The 18,615-nt window shown below is 41.2% G+C and overlaps 1 protein-coding gene across 1 annotated transcript; it reads right to left on the bottom strand.

Annotated features, from left to right (window-relative positions):
- Positions 1 to 56: 56 nt before the first annotated feature.
- p2ry4 (pyrimidinergic receptor P2Y4) lies at positions 57 to 16,899 on the bottom strand. Its single transcript, XM_062044312.1, has 3 exons — positions 16,267 to 16,899; positions 14,123 to 14,302; positions 57 to 5,003 (listed from the first exon to the last, which is right to left on the bottom strand). Coding segments are annotated over exons 1-3 (1,308 nt in total). The 5' UTR covers positions 16,269 to 16,899; the 3' UTR covers positions 57 to 3,877.
- Between the last annotated feature and the right edge of the window lie 1,716 nt (positions 16,900 to 18,615).

Here is an 18,615-nt window from a genome sequence, read left to right as displayed (position 1 = left end):
TATTTTTTGCAAATATTAGCTCATTTTGAATTTGATGCCTGCAACATGTTTCAAAAAACCTGGCAAAAGTGGCAAAAAAGACTGAGAAAGTTGAGGAGTGCTCATCAAACACTTATTTGGAACATCCCACAGGTGAACAGGCTAATTGGGAACAGGTGGGTGCCATGATTGGGTATAAAATCAGCTTCCATGAAATGCTCAGTCATTCACAAACAAGGATGGGGCGAGGGTCACCACTTTGTCAACAAATGCCTGAGCAAATTGTCCAACAGTTTAAGAACAACATTTCTCAACCAGCTATTGCAAGGAATTTAGGGATATCACCATCTACGGTCCGTAAAATCATCAAAAGGTTCACAGAATCTGGGGAAATCACTGCATGTAAGCAATGATATTACGGACCTTCGATCCCTCAGGCAGTATTGCATCAAAAAGCGATATCAGTGTGTAAAGGATATCACCACATGGGCTCAGGAACACTTCAGAAAACCACTGTCAGTAACTATAGTTGGTCGCTACATCTGTAAGTGCAAGTTAAAACTCTACTATGCAAAGTGAAAGCCATTTATTAACAACACCCAGAAACGCCGCTGGCTTCGCTGGGCCCGAGCTCATCTAAGATGGACTGATGCAAAGTGGAAAAGTGTTATGTGGTCTGACGAGTCCACATTTCAAATTGTTTTTGGAAAATGTGGACGTCATGTCATCCGGACCAAGAAGGAAAAGAACCATCCTGATTGTTATAGGTGCAAAGTAGAAAATCCAGCATCTGTTCGAGCCCTGCGTTCTGTTCAGATGAATGCGATCTGAGCGCGGGAGCGTTCACATCCAGGACGCATTATATATGTATCCGATTTATTTCCACATACCTGGGTCGGATACAAACATTTGGAATGGACATGAAAAAATCCGGTAATGGTCGCAGTATAAGGGACAAAAAAAAGGGGAATTGACCTGCAGTGTAGATAAGGCCAAAGACTTTGGACACCAGTGTATCTAAATGGGCAGCCAGTGTCTCTAACAAGGTCACAAGACTTGCATGAGTAGTCAGTGCAAATACCAAAATCTGCTTGGTATTTAGTTTGAGATTCCTCGGTCTATCTTTGGGCTGCTGCTGTTCAGGTACTTGTAGACCAGAGCCAGGTTTGAGTTCCTGTTGGGCGGAGCCTCAGAGGGCGCTTGACTCCCGGTGGCCTGCCTCAGTCCTGTCAGGGCGTAGACCAGCTTAGAGTTTAGCTTGAGATTCCTTGGTCCAACTTTGGGCTGCTGCTGTTCAGGTTCTTGTAGACCAGAGCCAGGTTTGAGTTCCTGTTGGGCGGAGCCTCAGAGGGCGCTTGACTCCTGGCGGCCTGCCTCCTTCCCGTTAGGGCGTAGACCAGCTTAATGTTTAGTTTGAGATTCCCCGGTCTATCTTTGGGCTACTACTGTTCAGGTTCTTGTAGACCAGAGCCAGGTTTGAGTTCCTGTTGGAGGAGCCTCAGAGGGCACTTGACTCCTGGTGGCCTGCCTCCTTCCCGTCAGGGCGTATACCAGCTTAATGTTTAGTTTGAGATTCTTCGGTAATCTTTGGGCTACTACTGTTCAGGTTCTTGTAGACCAGAGCCAGGTTTGAGTTCCTTTTGGGCGGAGCCTCACAGGGCACTTGACTCCTGGTGGCCTGCCTCCTTCCCGTCAGGGCGCAGACCAGCTTAATGTTTAGTTTGAGATTCCTCGGTCTATCTTTGGGCTGCTGCTGTTCAGGTTCTTGTAGACCAGAGCCAGTTTTGAGTTCCTGTTGGGCGGAGCCTCACAGGGCACTTGACTCCTGGTGGCCTGCCTCCTTCCCGTCAGGGCGCAGACCAGCTTAATGTTTAGTTTGAGATTCTTCGGTCTATCTTTGGGCTACTACTGTTCAGGTTCTTGTAGACCAGAGCCAGGTTTGAGTTCCTGTTGGGCGGAGCCTCACAGGGCACTTGACTCCTGGTGGCCTGCCTCCTTCCCGTCAGGGCGTAGACCAGCTTAATGTTTAGTTTGAGATTCCTCTGTCTATCTTTGGGCTGCTGCTGTTCAGGTTCTTGTAGACCAGAGCCAGGTTTGAGTTCCTGTTGGGCGGAGCCTCAGAGGGCGCTTGACTCCTGGTGGCCTGCCTCCTTCCCGTCAGGGCGTAGACCAGCTTAATGTTTAGTTTGAGATTCCTCTGTCTATCTTTGGGCTACGGCTGTTTAGGTTCTTGTAGACCAGAGCCAGGTTTGAGTTCCTGTTTGGCGGAGCCTCAGAGGGCGCTTGACTCCTGGTGGCCTGCCTCTGTCCCATCAGGGTGTAGACCAGCTTAGTGTTTAGTTTGAGATTCCTCGGTCTATCTTTGGGCTACTACTGTTCAGGTTCTTGTAGACCAGAGCCAGGTTTGAGTTCCTGTTGGAGGAGCCTCAGAGGGCACTTGACTCCTGGTGGCCTGCCTCCTTCCCGTCAGGGCGTAGACCAGCTTAATGTTTAGTTTGAGATTCCTCGGTCTATCTTTGGGCTACGGCTCTTCAGGTTCTTGTAGACCAGAGCCAGGTTTGAGTTCCTGTTGGGCGGAGCCTCAGAGGGCGCTTGACTCCTGGTGGCCTGCCTCTGTCCCATCAGGGCGTAGACCAGCTTAGTGTTTAGTTTGAGATTCCTCGGTCTATCTTTGGGCTGCTGCTGTTCAGGTTCTTGTAGACCAGAGCCAGTTTTGAGTTCCTGTTGGGCGGAGCCTCCGAGGGCACCTCCTGGTGGCCTGCCTCCTTCCCGTCAGGGCGTAGACCAGCTTAATGTTTAGTTTGAGATTCCTCGGTCTATCTTTGGGCTGCTGCTGTTCAGGTTCTTGTAGACTAGAGCCAGGTTTGAGTTCCTGTTGGGCGGAGCCTCAGAGGGCGCTTGACTCCTGGCGGCCTGCCTCCTTCCCGTCAGGGCGTAGACCAGCTTAATGTTTAGTTTGAGATTCCTCTGTCTATCTTTGGGCTACGGCTCTTCAGGTTCTTGAAGACCAGAGCCAGGTTTGAGTTCCTGTTGGGCGGAGCCTCAGAGGGCGCTTGACTCCTGGTGGCCTGCCTCTGTCCCATCAGGGCGTAGACCAGCTTAGTGTTTAGTTTGAGATTCCTCGGTCTATCTTTGGGCTGCTGCTGTTCAGGTTCTTGTAGACCAGAGCCAGGTTTGAGTTCCTGTTGGGCGGAGCCTCAGAGGGCGCTTGACTCCTGGCGGCCTGCCTCCTTCCCGTCAGGGCGTAGACCAGCTTAATGTTTAGTTTGAGATTCCTCTGTCTATCTTTGGGCTACGGCTGTTTAGGTTCTTGTAGACCAGAGCCAGGTTTGAGTTCCTGTTTGGCGGGGCCTCAGAGGGCGCTTGACTCCTGGTGGCCTGCCTCTGTCCCATCAGGGTGTAGACCAGCTTAGTGTTTAGTTTGAGATTCCTCTGTCTATCTTTGGGCTATTGCTGTTCAGGTTCTTGTAGACCAGAGCCGCGTTTGAGTTCCTATTGGGCGGAGCCTCAGAGGGCGCTTGACTCCTGGCGGCCTGCCTCCTTCCCGTCAGGGCGTAGACCAGCTTAATGTTTAGTTTGAGATTCCTCTGTCTATCTTTGGGCTACGGCTGTTTAGGTTCTTGTAGACCAGAGCCAGGTTTGAGTTCCTGTTTGGCGGAGCCTCAGAGGGCGCTTGGCTCCTGGTGGCCTGCCTCTGTCCCATCAGGGTGTAGACCAGCTTAGTGTTTAGTTTGAGATTCCTCTGTCTATCTTTGGGCTATTGCTGTTCAGGTTCTTGTAGACCAGAGCCGCGTTTGAGTTCCTATTGGGCGAAGCCTCAGAGGGCGCTTGACTCCTGGTGGCCTGCCTCCTTCTCGTCAGGGTGTAGACCAGCTTAATGTTTAGTTTGATATTCTGTCTATTTTGGGCTACTGCTGTTCAGGTTCTTGTAGACCAGAGCCAGGTTTGACTTCCTGTTGGGCGGAGCCTCAGAGGGCGCTTGACTCCTGGTGGCCTGCCTCCGTCCCGTCAGGGCGTAGACCAGCTTGGAGCGGTAGTGGTCGCCGGCCAGGAGGTACAGAACGGGGTCGATGCAGCTGTTGACGCTGGCGAGCGGCCGGGTGATCTTGTAGGTGAAGTTGACAATGTTGAGGACTCTGCAGTCCAGGTCTAGAACCCGGGCGGTGTAGTAGAGGGTGCGCGTGATGTGGAAGGGGACAAAGCTGACGGCGAACACCACCAAGACCACGATGATGAGCTTGATGGATTTCTGGCGGGAGGCGGCGCCCGCCAGACCCTGTCTGGGTCGGCACAAGGCCCGTGCCATCAGGCAGTAGCATGCCACGATGACCAGGAAGGGGACGCCGAAGAGCAGCGCCATGACGACGGAGCTGTAGTCCACGTACTCCTCGAAGGAGTCCTGGCTGGTGGTGTCGTGGCAGATGGTGTCGTTGTCCCGCCGGGAGGTGGTGACGAAGACAAGGTTGGGCACCAGGCAGACGGCCACCACGGCCCACACGGCGCCGCACGCCATATGAGCATGGCGCGACTTGACCAAGGTGAGCGCCTTGATGGGGTGGCAGATGCCCAGGTAGCGGTGCGCGCTGATGCAGGTGAGCAGCAGGATGCTGCAGTACAGGTTGGCGTAGAAGAGGAAGCGCACTATTTTGCACGCCGCCACGCCGAAGGGCCAGTGGCTGCGGTTGGCGTAGTAGTAGATGAGCGTGGGCAACGACAGCACGTACAGGAAGTCGGTGAGCGCCAGGTGGAACATGAAGACCACGCTGGGGTTCCACGGGCGCATCTTGGCGAAGGTCCACAAGGCGGTGGCGTTGAGGAGGAAGCCCAGCACGAACACCAGGCCGTAGGAGACGGGGAGGAGGATGTATTTGAACTCCTCGTCAAAGCGGCAGCTGGCGTTGAAGATGGGGATGGAGGCCGTCGACTGGTTGGACGAGGCCAAGGGGAGCGTTTCCATGACGACCACTGGGGTCCAGCATCCGAGGCAGGAGACGAGGAGGTCACCATCCGGGGAAGAGCGAGCTCTGAGGTGGACACACAATACATAGTTTGTTTTTGAGGTACATCTATAAGAGGATATAGTGTAGTCTAAAACAGAACATGAGGGGGCGCCCTCACCTATCTAGGATATGTTTTGTGCTGATGCAAGCACAAAACATAGCATTGGTCACGTTCAAGTAGATTTTTTAAATTAGCTACATGAGAGGGCCAACAGATTAGAAACAGTATGATCACTGCAAAAAAGAGCTGATAAAATATATAAAATTTTAAAAAATACTATAAACTTGTGAAAGTATCTGTCCGTGCAGTTAGGTAAGGCATCCTAAATTAAGACGTATTTTATTCTGAAAACAAGCATTATTCAACTTACAATTTTTTTAATTGAAGCATCCTTCGGATGTTGAAGAACCTTTAAACATTTTTTATGTGGGGAAAACTCAAATATCTTATTTGAACAGTTATTTTCTCAATTTTAACATTTTTAAAAATATAATTATTAACACTAAAATGAAGATCATGACGTATAATCAATGACTGAAAATAGGTGAAAAGTTTTTAAAACTAGGGAAATTTCCGGAAACAAAAAGTTACATAATAACTTGCAGTGTATGAGTTTTGTGTGAACTAAATCATGTAAGTTTCGATTCATGAACGACAGGGCGGTTCGTATGAAATATTTACCGTCAAACGTATTCCTAGCCCCTTCCTGCTCTGTCACTAATAACAATATAATGGCAAATGTCCCCCCCGGCTTTATTCATTGTTGGTGGTGGCTTGGTCATCATTTTCACTGGAATTGAATCTCGGCTGCAGATTTATGTTTTGATTATGTTGAATTGTATGTTTTGCACCAACACAAAAAAATACTGAACAATTTTTTTTCAAAAAATTTTAGTAAAAAATATCCATCAAGTTTGATTAAAAATGTACTGTATTTTCCGGACCATAGGGCGCACCGGATTATAAGGCGCACTAAAAGGTACACCGGATTATAAGGCGCATTTAAGGAGTCTTTTTTTTTTTTTCTTCTTAATATATAAAAGACTTCCTTGTGGTCTAAAACCGTTAAAAACCGTCCAACCGGAACTCTCTAATAGCTAAAGTTCTTTGAGTGAATAATGTAAACTCACTACACCGGTATGTTTTAGGGCTTTCATGGTGAGTTTACTGACAGATATAAGTAAGAACTCTACATTACTTTATATTACAAATGGCAACAGCGGAGGATGAATGTCCCATAACAAGAAAATAGCGAAAAAGAAGAAGTTTATCGACTACGGCGTCCGCACGGACTAAAGGCGGACTTGCACAAATTTTCAGGATATATGCAGATCCCAAATACAGATCAGCAGTACCAGAAGGTAAAAAACTTGTTTTTGCATAATATTGTGAAACGAAACGCCAGATAATATGTCTTACCTTATACACACACCATAATAATACTCCTATGTTGAAGCACAGTACAATCCATCAAGCGGTGTGGCGTCATAGCTTACCAAAGTCCTACTAAAACATTTTGATAGATTTTTGAGCGCCGTGTGTAATGTTCTATATTTTCAATGGAACATATAAAATGTTGGTGTTGTTTACTTGAGTCATATTGCCATCATATTGCAGTCTGCACATATCTCTTATGTGTGACTGCCATCTACTGGTCACACTTATCATTTCACAATGTACCAAATAAAATAGCTTCTAAGTCGGTAAGCAAAACCAGAATGATTCCTTGCATTTGGTGCACCGGGTTATAAGGTGCACTGTCGAGTTTTGAGGAAACATTTTTTTTAAGGGCACCTTATACAGTATGTTGAATTTGTTGTTTTGCACACACACACAAACATACTGAACATTTTGTTTCCTTTACTTTTAGTACAAAATATTCGTCAAGTTTGTTTAAAAATGGAATAAAACTCTGCGTAGGGCTCAAATTTTGCTGTGTATGATGCAGCGCTGCAAAATTATCAACTTTGTCATGTCAGCGCTTCTCTGAAACACGAGTTGATCCATCTTCTCAAATGTTACATGATTCTATTAGACATCCTTAGACTGTGCCTAATAATGTGACCTATTAGACATCCTTAGACTGTCCCTAATAATGTGACCTACTGGACATCCTTAGACTGTCCCTAATAATGTGACCTACTAGACATCCTTAGACTGTGCCTAATAATGTGACCTATTAGACATCCTTAGACTGTCCCTAATAATGTGACCTACTAGACATCCTTAGACTGTCCCTAATAATGTGACCTACTAGACATCCTTAGACTGTGCCTAATAATGTGACCTATTAGACATCCTTAGACTGTCCCTAATAATGTGACCTACTAGACATCCTTAGACTGTGCCTAATAATGTGACCTACTAGACATCCTTAGACTATCCCTAATAATGTGACCTACTAGACATCCTTAGACTGTGCCTAATAATGTGACCTACTAGACATCCTTAGACTGTCCCTAATAATGTGACCTACTAGACATCCTTAGACTGTCCCTAATAATGTGACCTACTAGACATTCTTAGACTGTCCCTAATAATGTGACCTACTAGACATTCTTAGATTGTCCCTAATAATGTGACCTACTAGACATCCTTAGACTGTCCCTAATAATGTGACCTACTAGACATCCTTAGACTGTCCCTAATAATGTGACCTACTAGACATCCTTAGACTGTCCCTAATAATGTGACCTACTACACATCCTTAGACTGTCCCTAATAATGTGACCTACTAGACATTCTTAGATTGTCCCTAATAATGTGACCTACTAGACATCCTTAGACTGTGCCTAATAATGTGACCTATTAGACATCCTTAGACTGTCCCTAATAATGTGACCTACTAGACATCCTTAGACTGTCCCTAATAATGTGACCTACTAGACATCCTTAGACTGTCCTTAATAATGTGACCTACTAGACATCCTTAGACTGTCCCTAATAATGTGACCTATTAGACATCCTTAGACTGTCCCTAATAATGTGACCTATTAGACATCCTTAGACTGTCCCTAATAATGTGACCTATTAGACATCCTTATACCGTGTCCCTAATAATGTGACCTACTAGACATCCTTAAACTGTGCCCAATAATGTGACCTACTAGACATCCTTAGACTGTCCCTAATAATGTGACCTACTAGACATCCTTAGACTGTCCCTAATAATGTGACCTACTAGACATTATTAGACTGTGCCTAATAATGTGACCTATTAGACATCCTTAGACTGTCCCTAATAATGTGACCTACTAGACATCCTTAGACTGTCCCTAATAATGTGACCTACTAGACATCCTTAGACTGTGCCTAATAATGTGACCTACTAGACATCCTTAAACTGTGCCTAATAATGTGACCTACTAGACATCCTTAGACTGTGCCTAATAATGTGACCTACTAGACATTCTTAGACTGTCCCTAATAATGTGACCTACTAGACATCCTTAGACTGTCCCTAATAATGTGACCTACTAGACATTCTTAGACTGTGCCTAATAATGTGACCTATTAGACATCCTTAGACTGTCCCTAATAATGTGACCTACTAGACATCCTTAGACTGTCCCTAATAATGTGACCTACTAGACATCCTTAGACTGTCCCTAATAATGTGACCTACTAGACATCCTTAGACTGTCCCTAATAATGTGACCTACTAGACATCCTTAGACTGTGCCTAATAATGTGACCTACTAGACATCCTTACACTGTGCCTAATAATGTGACCTACTAGACATCCTTAGACTGTCCCTAATAATGTGACCTACTAGACATCCTTAGACTGTCCCTAATAATGTGACCTACTAGACATCCTTAGACTGTCCCTAATAATGTGACCTACTAGACATCCTTAGACTGTCCCTAATAATGTGACCTACTAGACATCCTTAGACTGTCCCTAATAATGTGACCTACTAGACATCCTTAGACTGTCCCTAATAATGTGACCTACTAGACATCCTTAGACTGTCCAGTTCAGTTTCAGTTTCAGTTTATGTGGAACATGCATACGATACAATGTAATGCAGCACATATTTCCAATTGTTTCATTACAGCATGACCGAAAAGGAGTAGGAAGAAGCCGAGCTTATTTAATCCTATCCCCTTTCATACCATTGCAATTGTATGTGTGTGTGTGTGTATATATATATATATATATATATATATATATATATATATATATATATATATATATATATATATACATATGTATATATATATATATATATATATATATATATATATATATATATATATATATATATATATATATATATATATATATATATATATATATATATATAATTGAGGTTACTGTGGTTTATCGGTTATAGAGTGCTCAATACCGGGGTAGAGCGGAATATACGTTAGGTCAGGAAAAAACACAGAGGTTATTTCATCCCTACAAGCCTGTTTCACAAGATTCCCTGCTCTTCAGGGGATTTAAAAAATATACAATTTCATAGGTTCCCCTGCTCTTCAGGGGACTTCATAAAAAGAGCAGGGAAACCTGTGAAATTTCATAAAAGTCCCCTGAAGAGCAGGGAAACCTGCGAAACGGGCTTGTGGGGATGAAATAGCCTCTGTGTTATTTCCCGACCTAACGTAAATAATAAATAAACAATATACCATAGTAAGTAAACAAATATTAAACACATAAATAATCATAAATAACCATCTTTTTACTTTGTTACTTTGTTTATATTTCTCCTCTTTTGTTGAGGAGAATTGTTGTACATTCTTGGGTTATAGTTTGCTTTGTGCATCATTTTAGATCAGGGATGTCCAAAGTGCGGCCCGGGGGCCATTTGCGGCCCGCAGGTCCTTTTTTAATGGCCCCACGGCCCATTTTAAAATACAATTTAAAAAATTAAAAACATAAAAAGTGGTATGAAAGAGCAAACAGGTGAAATGTAACAAGAAAATGTTGCAATGTTTACTCTAATAACACAAAGCTGCCATGCAGGCTGTTTCTTTCTTTAAAAAATAATAATGAATCAAAATCAATGTTATTATGAATTATTGACCTATCCAAGGCTCCAATTACGTCACATTAAATATTGCACTTTGAGATATTTTTGGGGGAAAATGTTGCATATTTTGTGTTTGCCATATAAAAAAATTAGCTTTTTTTTTTTTTTTTTTTTTTAAAAGGGCCTAAAACGAACAAAAAACATAAACAACAATACAACGTATAATTGACGGATAGATCTAAAGTTGATCTCGAGATTATTGTGCTAAAAGTAAACAGTAAAAAAAATGTATAATTTATTTTTTAACACTTTAATGAGTAGGACCCTTTTGGTTCCCCAATAATTTTTGTGTGATTTGTTAAGTGTCATTGCTCAAAAAATAATAATGAATTAAAATTAATGGTGTTATGAGCTATTGAACGTTTTAAGGCTCCAATTATTATATAAACTGAGATAGTCCTCTTAAAAATTTTATTGGGTGAAAATATTGCATATTTTGTGTTTTTTTTCCATAAAAAACAGGGTTTTCTTTGACAAAAAGAGCATACGACTTAAATCTTTAAAAACGTTATATTGACAGATAGACCTAGGGACTTTTGCCTACTTTCCCAACTTTTCTCCCCCACTCACAGTGTGACTTTACTGGGGGCGTTTTGGACATAACAGGCATCCCCGCACTCGGGTGGAACGTGGCGGGGCTTGTGGGACTCGAACCAGGGTGTGATATTTCATCATTTTGGGGACTTTTGCCTACTTTCCCAACTTTTCTCCCCCACTCACAGTGTAACTTTACTGGGGGCGTTTTGGACATAACAGGCACCCCCGCACTCAGGTGGAACGTGGCGGGGCTTGTGGGACTCGAACCTGGGTGTGATATTTCATCATTTTGGGGACTTTTGCCTACTTTCCCAACTTTTCTCCCCCACTCACAGTGTGACTTTGCTGGGGGCGTTTTGGACATGTCGGGCAATGTTGATCTAGAGATAATAATACTGAATAATGACACATTTTAAATATTTTTTGGCCCCAAACCCTTTGGGGTCCCCGGGATCAAGCCTGAGTGGAGGCCTAAATGTATATTTTTTATACATATATTGTATTGGTTTTTAAAATAAAAATATACCAAAATGGCCCCCGCTTGCTTTGATTTTTCAGTGTGGGGCCCTCAGTGGAAAAAGTTTTGGACACCCCTGTTTTAGATGTTTGCAAATGCACCAAATGGTTCAATTTCAATATGTGTGTTTGTATGTTCTCTATATCCAACATGATGTTTTATTATAACTGATCTTTTTTGTAACACAGTTAGTGAATGAAGTGCACTTTTGTACTTATTTCCCATATTTCTGCACAATAATCAGATATGTAACACTAGTAAAGAACATAAAGTGATTTTTGGTCTAGAACATGTTTTGCTTTATTCATTATTGACGTGTTTCTTGCTACTTTATGTTGTATATTTTTTACATGAGACTTCCAGTTCATTTTATAATCTATTATTACACCCAAAAAATGTATTTATTTTACCCTTTCAATGTCTACTTCGTCTATTTGTATTTGTGTTTGACTTTCTCTTCTACTGTCACCAAATAGCATTATTTTACTTTTACTGAGATTCAAAGATAGTCTGTTTTTGTCAAATCATCTTTTTATTTGTTTATATTTCTCCTCTTTTGTTGAGAAGAATTGTTGTACATTCTTGGGTTATAGTTTGCTTTGTGCATCATTTTAGATGTTTGCAAATGCACCAAATTGTTCAATTTCAATATGTGTGTTTGTATGTTCTCTATATCCAACATGATGTTTTATTATAACTGATCTTTTTTGTAACACAGTTAGTGAAGGAAGTGCACTTTTGTACTTATTTCCCATATTTCTGCACAATAATCAGATATGTAACACTAGTAAAGAACATAAAGTGATTTTTGGTCCAGAACGTTTTGCTTTATTCATTATTGACATGTTTCTTGTTACTTTATTTTGTATATTTTTTACATGAGACTTCCTGTTCATGTTATCATCTACTATCACACCCAAAAATGTGTTTTCTTTTACCCTTTCAATGTCTTCTCCGTCTATTTGTATTTACGTTTGACTTTCCCTTCGACTGTTACCAAATAGCATTATTTTACTTTTACTGAGATTCAAAGAGTCTGTTTTTTGTAATTTGTTTATATTTCTCCTCTTTAGTTGAGAAGAATTGTTGTACATTCTTGGCTAGCAGGTTATAGTTTGCTTTGTGCATCATTTTAGATGTTTGCAAATGCACCAAATTGTTCAATTTCAATATGTGTGTTTGTATGTTCTCTATATCCAACATGATGTTTTATCATAACTGATCTTTTTTGTAACACAGTTAGTGAATGAAGTGCACTTTTGTACTTATTTCCCATATTTCTGCACAATATTTAGATATGTAACACTAGTAAAGAACATAAAGTGATTTTTGGTCTAGAACGTTTTGCTTTATTCATTATTGACGTGTTTCTTGCTACTTTATGTTGTATGTTTTTTACATGAGACTTTTAGTTCATTTTTTAATCTATTATTACACCCAAAAAATGTATTTATTTTACCCTTTCAATGTCTACTTCGTCTATTTGTATTTGTGTTTGACTTTCTTGTGTACTGTTACCAAATAGCATTATTTTACTTTTACTGAGATTCAAAGAGTCTGTTTTTTGTAATTTGTTTATATTTCTCCTCTTTAGTTGAGAAGAATTGTTGTACATTCTTGGCTAGCAGGTTATAGTTTGCTTTGTGCATCATTTTAGATGTTTGCAAATGCACCAAATCGTTCAATTTCAATATGTGTGTTTGTATGTTCTCTATATCCAACATGATGTTTTATTATAACTGATCTTTTTTGTAACACAGTTAGTGAATGAAGTGCACTTTTGTACTTATTTCCCATATTTCTGCACAATAATCAGATATGTAACACTAGTAAAGAACATAAAGTGATTTTTGGTCTAGAACACGTTTTGCTTTATTCATTATTGACATGTTTCTTGCTACTTTATGTTGTATATTTTTTACATGAGACTTCCAGTTCATTTTTTAATCTATTATTACACCCAAAAAATGTATTTATTTTACCCTTTCAATGTCTACTTCGTCTATTTGTATTTGTGTTTGACTTTCTTGTGTACTGTTACCAAATAGCATTATTTTACTTTTACTGAGATTCAAAGATAGTCTGTTTTTGTCAAATCATCTTTTTATTTGTTTATCTTTCTCCTCTTTTGTTGAGAAGAATTGTTGTACATTCTTGGGTTATAGTTTGCTTTGTGCATCATTTTAGATGTTTGCAAATGCACCAAATTGTCCAATTTCAATATGTGTGTTTGTATGTTCTCTATATCCAACATGATGTTTTATTATAACTGATCTTTTTTGTAACACAGTTAGTGAATGAAGTGCACTTTTGTACTTATTTCCCATATTTCTGCACAATAATCAGATATGTAACACTAGTAAAGAACATAAAGTGATTTTTGGTCCAGAACATGTTTTGCTTTATTCATAATTGACGTGTTTCTTGTTACTTTATGTTGTATATTTTTTACATGAGGTTTCCAATTCATTTTATTATTATTACACCATTATTATTATTATTATTACACCCAAAAATTAATTTGTTTTCTTTTACCCTTTCAATATTTACTCCGTCTATTTGTATTTGTGTTTGACTTTCTCTTCTACTGTTACCAAATAGCATTATTTTACTTGTACTTTGTTTTTGTCAAAGCATATTTTTAATTTGTTACTTTGTTTATATTTTTCCTCTTTTGTTGAGAAGAATTGTTGTACATTCTTGGCTAGCAGGTTATAGTTTGCTTTGTGCATCATTTTAGATGTTTGCAAATGCACCAAATTTTAATATTCGTGTTTGTATGTTCTCTATATCCAACATGATGTTTTATTATAACTGACCTTTTTGTAACACAGTTAGTGAATGAAGCGTACTTTTGTACTTATTTCCTACATTTCTGCCTAATAATGTGCCAAATAATAGATGATCACCAGAGTGATGCACTACGACCTGCACTCCATATCATCTATTTTTAACTTCATAAACACTCAGCATTATTTCCTTTGAGTAATACTGGTAAATACAGTTTTCTTCTCAATTGTGTTTAAAGTCAGTCGTGGTAAAGTTGTACCTGCAGGGTGGTTGTGGTCCTCCCACGACGTCCTCTCCACTTAAGGACCACAGACCCTCAAACACGACCTTAGTTTCCTCTGCTTTTTCCCCTCCTTTCTTTTGCCTTTTTGCCACCACTTGGACGCTTCGGTCCGGAGCCGCTTGCTTGTTCTTCTTTTTCTTCTGTGCTGCCTGGGGCCTGCGGCACATTAGACATGCTGCAAAGTTATTTGGGGGTGGGAGCCAACCTCGCGCCCACGCTCCTGGGAGAGGGAGGGGCGGGGCCGCTCTCTGGCTGTAGGAAACACTCAAAAGAAGTCAGGTTTCATTTTTAGATCACGCAGAGTGACAACAATGAGAGGATGACTCAATTATGAGGTGAAAACATGACAGAATCACCCTCTAAATGTTCATTTTCTACATCTGGTCGTTAGGCTGCAGTTAGAAGGGAGCGGAGAGCTGTTGCAGCATGTGGATTGACATGAATCATGAGAGGTGAAGCAAAGGCTAGGATTATTAAACTTCTAGGGTTGCAAAATATGTTGACTGTTCAGTCAGCTGTGTGTAAAATCTGCACCAAATACAAACCCAAAAGCAGTGAAGTTGTCACGTTGTGTAAATGGTAAATAAAAACAGAATACAATGATTTGCAAATCCTGTTCAACTTATATTCAATTGAATAGACTGCAAAGACAAGATATTTAACGTTCGGACTGGTAAACTTTGTTGGGTTTTTTTGCAAATATTAGCTCATTTGGATATGGATGCCATGCAACGTGTTTAAAAAGAAGCCGGCACAAGTGGCAAAAAAGACGGGAGAAAGTTGAGGAATGCTCATCAAACACTTATTTGGAACATCCCACGGGTGAACGGGCTAATTGGGAACAGGTGGGTGCCATGATTGGGTATAAAAGCAGCTTCCGTCAGTCTACCCCAGGGCAGCTGTGGCTACGAAAGTAGCTTACCACCACCAGGTGTGAATGAATGATGGGTTTTTAACATGTAAAGCGACTTTGGGTACTTAGAAAAGCGCTATATAAATCCCAGTTATTATTCCAGGAAATGCTCAGTCATTCACAAACAAGGATGGGGCGAGGGTCCCCACTTTGTCAACAAATGCGTGAGCAAATTTTTGAACAGTTTAAGAACATTTCTCAACCAGCTATTGCAAGGAATTTAGGGATTTCACCAAAGGTTAAGAGAATGCAATGCCTGTGACCTTGGATCCATCAGGCGGTACTGCATCAAAAAGTGACATCAGTGTGTAAAGGATATCACCACATGGGCTCAGGAACACTTGAGAAAAACCACCGTCAGGAACTACAGTTTGTCGCTACATCTGTAAGTGCAAGTTAAAACTCTGCTATGCAAAACCAAAGCCATTTATCAACAACACCCCGAGCTCATCTAAGATGGACTGATGCAAAGTGGAAAAGGGTTCTGTGGTCTGACGAGTCCACATTTCAAATTGTTTTTGGAAACTGTGGACGTGAAGAGGAAAAGAACCATCCGGACTGTTATAGGCGCAAAGTGTAAAAGCCAGCATCTGTGATGGTATGGGGGTGTATTAGTGCCCAAGACATGGGTAACTTACACATCTGTGAAGGCACCGTTAATGCTGAAAGGTACATACAGGTTTTGGAGCAACATATGTTGCCATCCAAGCAACGTTATCATGGACGCCCCTGCTTATTTCAGCAAGACAATGCCAAGCCACGTGTTACAACAGCGTGGCTTCGTAGTAAAAGAGTGCGGGTACTAGACTGGCCTGCCTGTAGTCCAGACCTGTCTCCCATTGGAAATTTGTGAAGCCTAAAATACCACAACAGAGACCGCCGGACTGTTGAACAACTTAAGCTGTACATCAAGCAAGAATGGGAATGAATTCCACCTGAAAAGCTTCAAAATTTGTTGTTAAAAGGAAAGGCCATGTAACACAGTGGTAAAAATGCCCCTGTGACAACATTTTTGCAATATGTTGCTGCCATTACATTCTAAGTTAATGATTATTTGCAAAACAAAATGAAGTTTCTCAGTGTGAACATTAAGTATCTTGTCTTTGCAGTTGAAAAGGATTTGCAAATCATTATATTCTGTTGTTATTTACCATTTGCACAACGTGACAACTTCATTAGTTTTGGGTTTTGTAAGAACATGACTTACATTCTCGAGAAGCGTTCCTTCCCCCCGGTCCAGCATCAGCATGTATAGGAAGAAAACGGTCCAAGAAAGCTGCCCGTCAAGGTGTTCAATCTTGTATTTGCACAGCTGCACTGCAGCCACCATTGCTGCGAGTAAGTATTATGTAAAGAAAAAAAAATCCATCGCTCTCAAGCCATGAGACAGTAAAGTGTGATCATAAAGACATAAATGTAGGACGATAGGATCCTCTTAATAAGTTACCACAAACTTACTTTAGGTGTCACGAGAGGAAATAAGATAAAAAAAAAAGTCCAAGAGCTTGCACAAATATCCAATCATAATGTGTCACATGGGAGTCATATAAAAAAGGTGCGTTATGTTTCCTCGGTCGACTATAACATGAATGACGCTCCCATTTTTAGTGTAAACGTGCTGCCAAAAACCTCAGCATCTGTCCAGATGATGACATCATCGATAAGGCAGCCCGGAGGTCGGTAAACAGACGAGATTGTTTGGCTGAGCCTTAATGAGTAACTGAGCAGGAAAGTGCACAGACACAGGTCACATACTTCACATGGGAAATGAACTGTAGTTGGATTATTCCTGCGCCAAATGTGTTACAATACAGATTTGACTGAAGGGCGGTTGTGTCTTTTGCACATTCAAATACAAAACCCAAAACCAGTGAAGTTGGCACATTATGTAATTCGTAAATAAAAACAGAATACAATGATTTGCAAATCCTTTTCAACTTATATTCAATTGAATAGACTGCAAAGACAAGATATTTCACGTTCACACTGAGAAACTTCTTTTTTTTTTTGCAAATAATCATTAACTTAGAATTTAATGACAGCAACACAATGCAAAAAAGTTGTCACGGGGGCATTTTTACCACTGTGTTACATGGCCTTTCCTTTTAACAACACTCAGTAAATGTTTGGGAACTGAGGAGACACATTTTTGAAGCTTTTCAGGTGGAATTCTTTCCCATTCTTGCTTGATGTACAGCTTAAGTTGTTCAACAGTCCGTTGTGCTATTTTAGGCTTCATAATGCACCACACATTTTCAATGGGAGACAGGTCTGGACTACAGGCAGGCCAGTCTAGTACCCGCACTCTTTTACTATGAAGCCACACTGTTGTAACACATGACTTGGCATTGTCTTGCTGAAATAAGCAGGGGCGTCCATGATAACGTTGCTTGGATGGGTTGTATGTTTCCCATGTCTTGGGCACTAATACACCCCCATACCATCACAGATGCTGGCTTTTCAACTTTGCGCCTAGAACAATCCGGATGGCTCTTTTCCTCTTTGGTCCGGAGGACACAACGTCCACAGTTTCCAAAAACAATTTGAAATGTGGACTTATCAGACCACGGAACACTTTTCCACTTTGCTTCAGTCCATCTTAGATGAGCTCAGGCCCAGCGAAGCCGGCGGCGTTTCTGGGTGTTGTTGATAAATGGCTTTCACTTTGCATAGTAGAGTTTTAACTTGCACTTACAGATGTAGCGACCAACTGTAGTTACTGAAAGAGGTTTCCTGAAGTGTTCCTGAGTCCATATGGTGATATCCTTTACACACTGATGTCGCTTTTTGATGCAGTACTGCCTGAGGGATCTGTAATATCATTGCTTACGTGCAGTGATTTCTCCAGATTCTCTGAACCTTTTGATGGTATTACGGACCGTAGATGGTGAAATCCCTAAATTCCTTGCAATAGCTGGTTTAGAAATGTTGTTCAAACAAAGTGGTGACCCTCGCCCCATCCTTGTTTGTGAATGACTGAGCATTTCACGGAAGCTGCTTTTATACCCAATCATGGCACCCACCCGTTCCCAATTAGCCTGTTCACCTGTGGGATGGTCCAAATAAGTGTTTGATTGTGCATTCCTCAACTTTCTCAGTCTTTTTTGCCACTTGTGCCAGCATTTTGGAAACACGTTGCAGGCATCAAATCCCAAATGAGCTAATATTTGCAAAAAAATGACAACGTTTTCCAGTTCGAACATTAAATATCTTGTCTTTGCAGTCTATTCAATGGAATATAAGTTGAAAAGGATGTACAAATCATTGTATTCTGTTTTTATTTACCATTTACACAACGTGACAACTTCACTGCTTTTGGGGTTTGTACTACAAACCCGTTTTTTTTTTCTTCCTAGCCCTACCAGTCAGAAAGAGAATACTCAGTGACAGCGGAGAGTCGGCTTAATGCACTTTACGTTACACACGGATGACATACGTGCTGATTAAGTGACATGATAGAAAGAGTGGCAGGCGGTAAATCAACTTTACAGACAAGGTTCCCGACCACATACAGTATGTACAGTATGGATTGAATACAAGCTCTGATCCAGGCTCA

The sequence above is a fragment of the Entelurus aequoreus genome, linkage group LG04 (genome assembly GCF_033978785.1).
Source record: "Entelurus aequoreus isolate RoL-2023_Sb linkage group LG04, RoL_Eaeq_v1.1, whole genome shotgun sequence".
Classification (NCBI taxonomy): domain Eukaryota; kingdom Metazoa; phylum Chordata; class Actinopteri; order Syngnathiformes; family Syngnathidae; genus Entelurus; species Entelurus aequoreus.
The sequence above is the reverse complement of the archived record's forward strand: the minus strand, read 5'-3'. Positions and strand labels throughout refer to the sequence as shown.

Coding starts and splice junctions, on each gene's coding strand:
- p2ry4 (XM_062044312.1), bottom strand. Junction 5,004..14,122: donor GGACCACAACCACCCTGCAG/GTACAACTTTAC, acceptor TGTCCACCTCAG/AGCTCGCTCTTCCCCGGATG.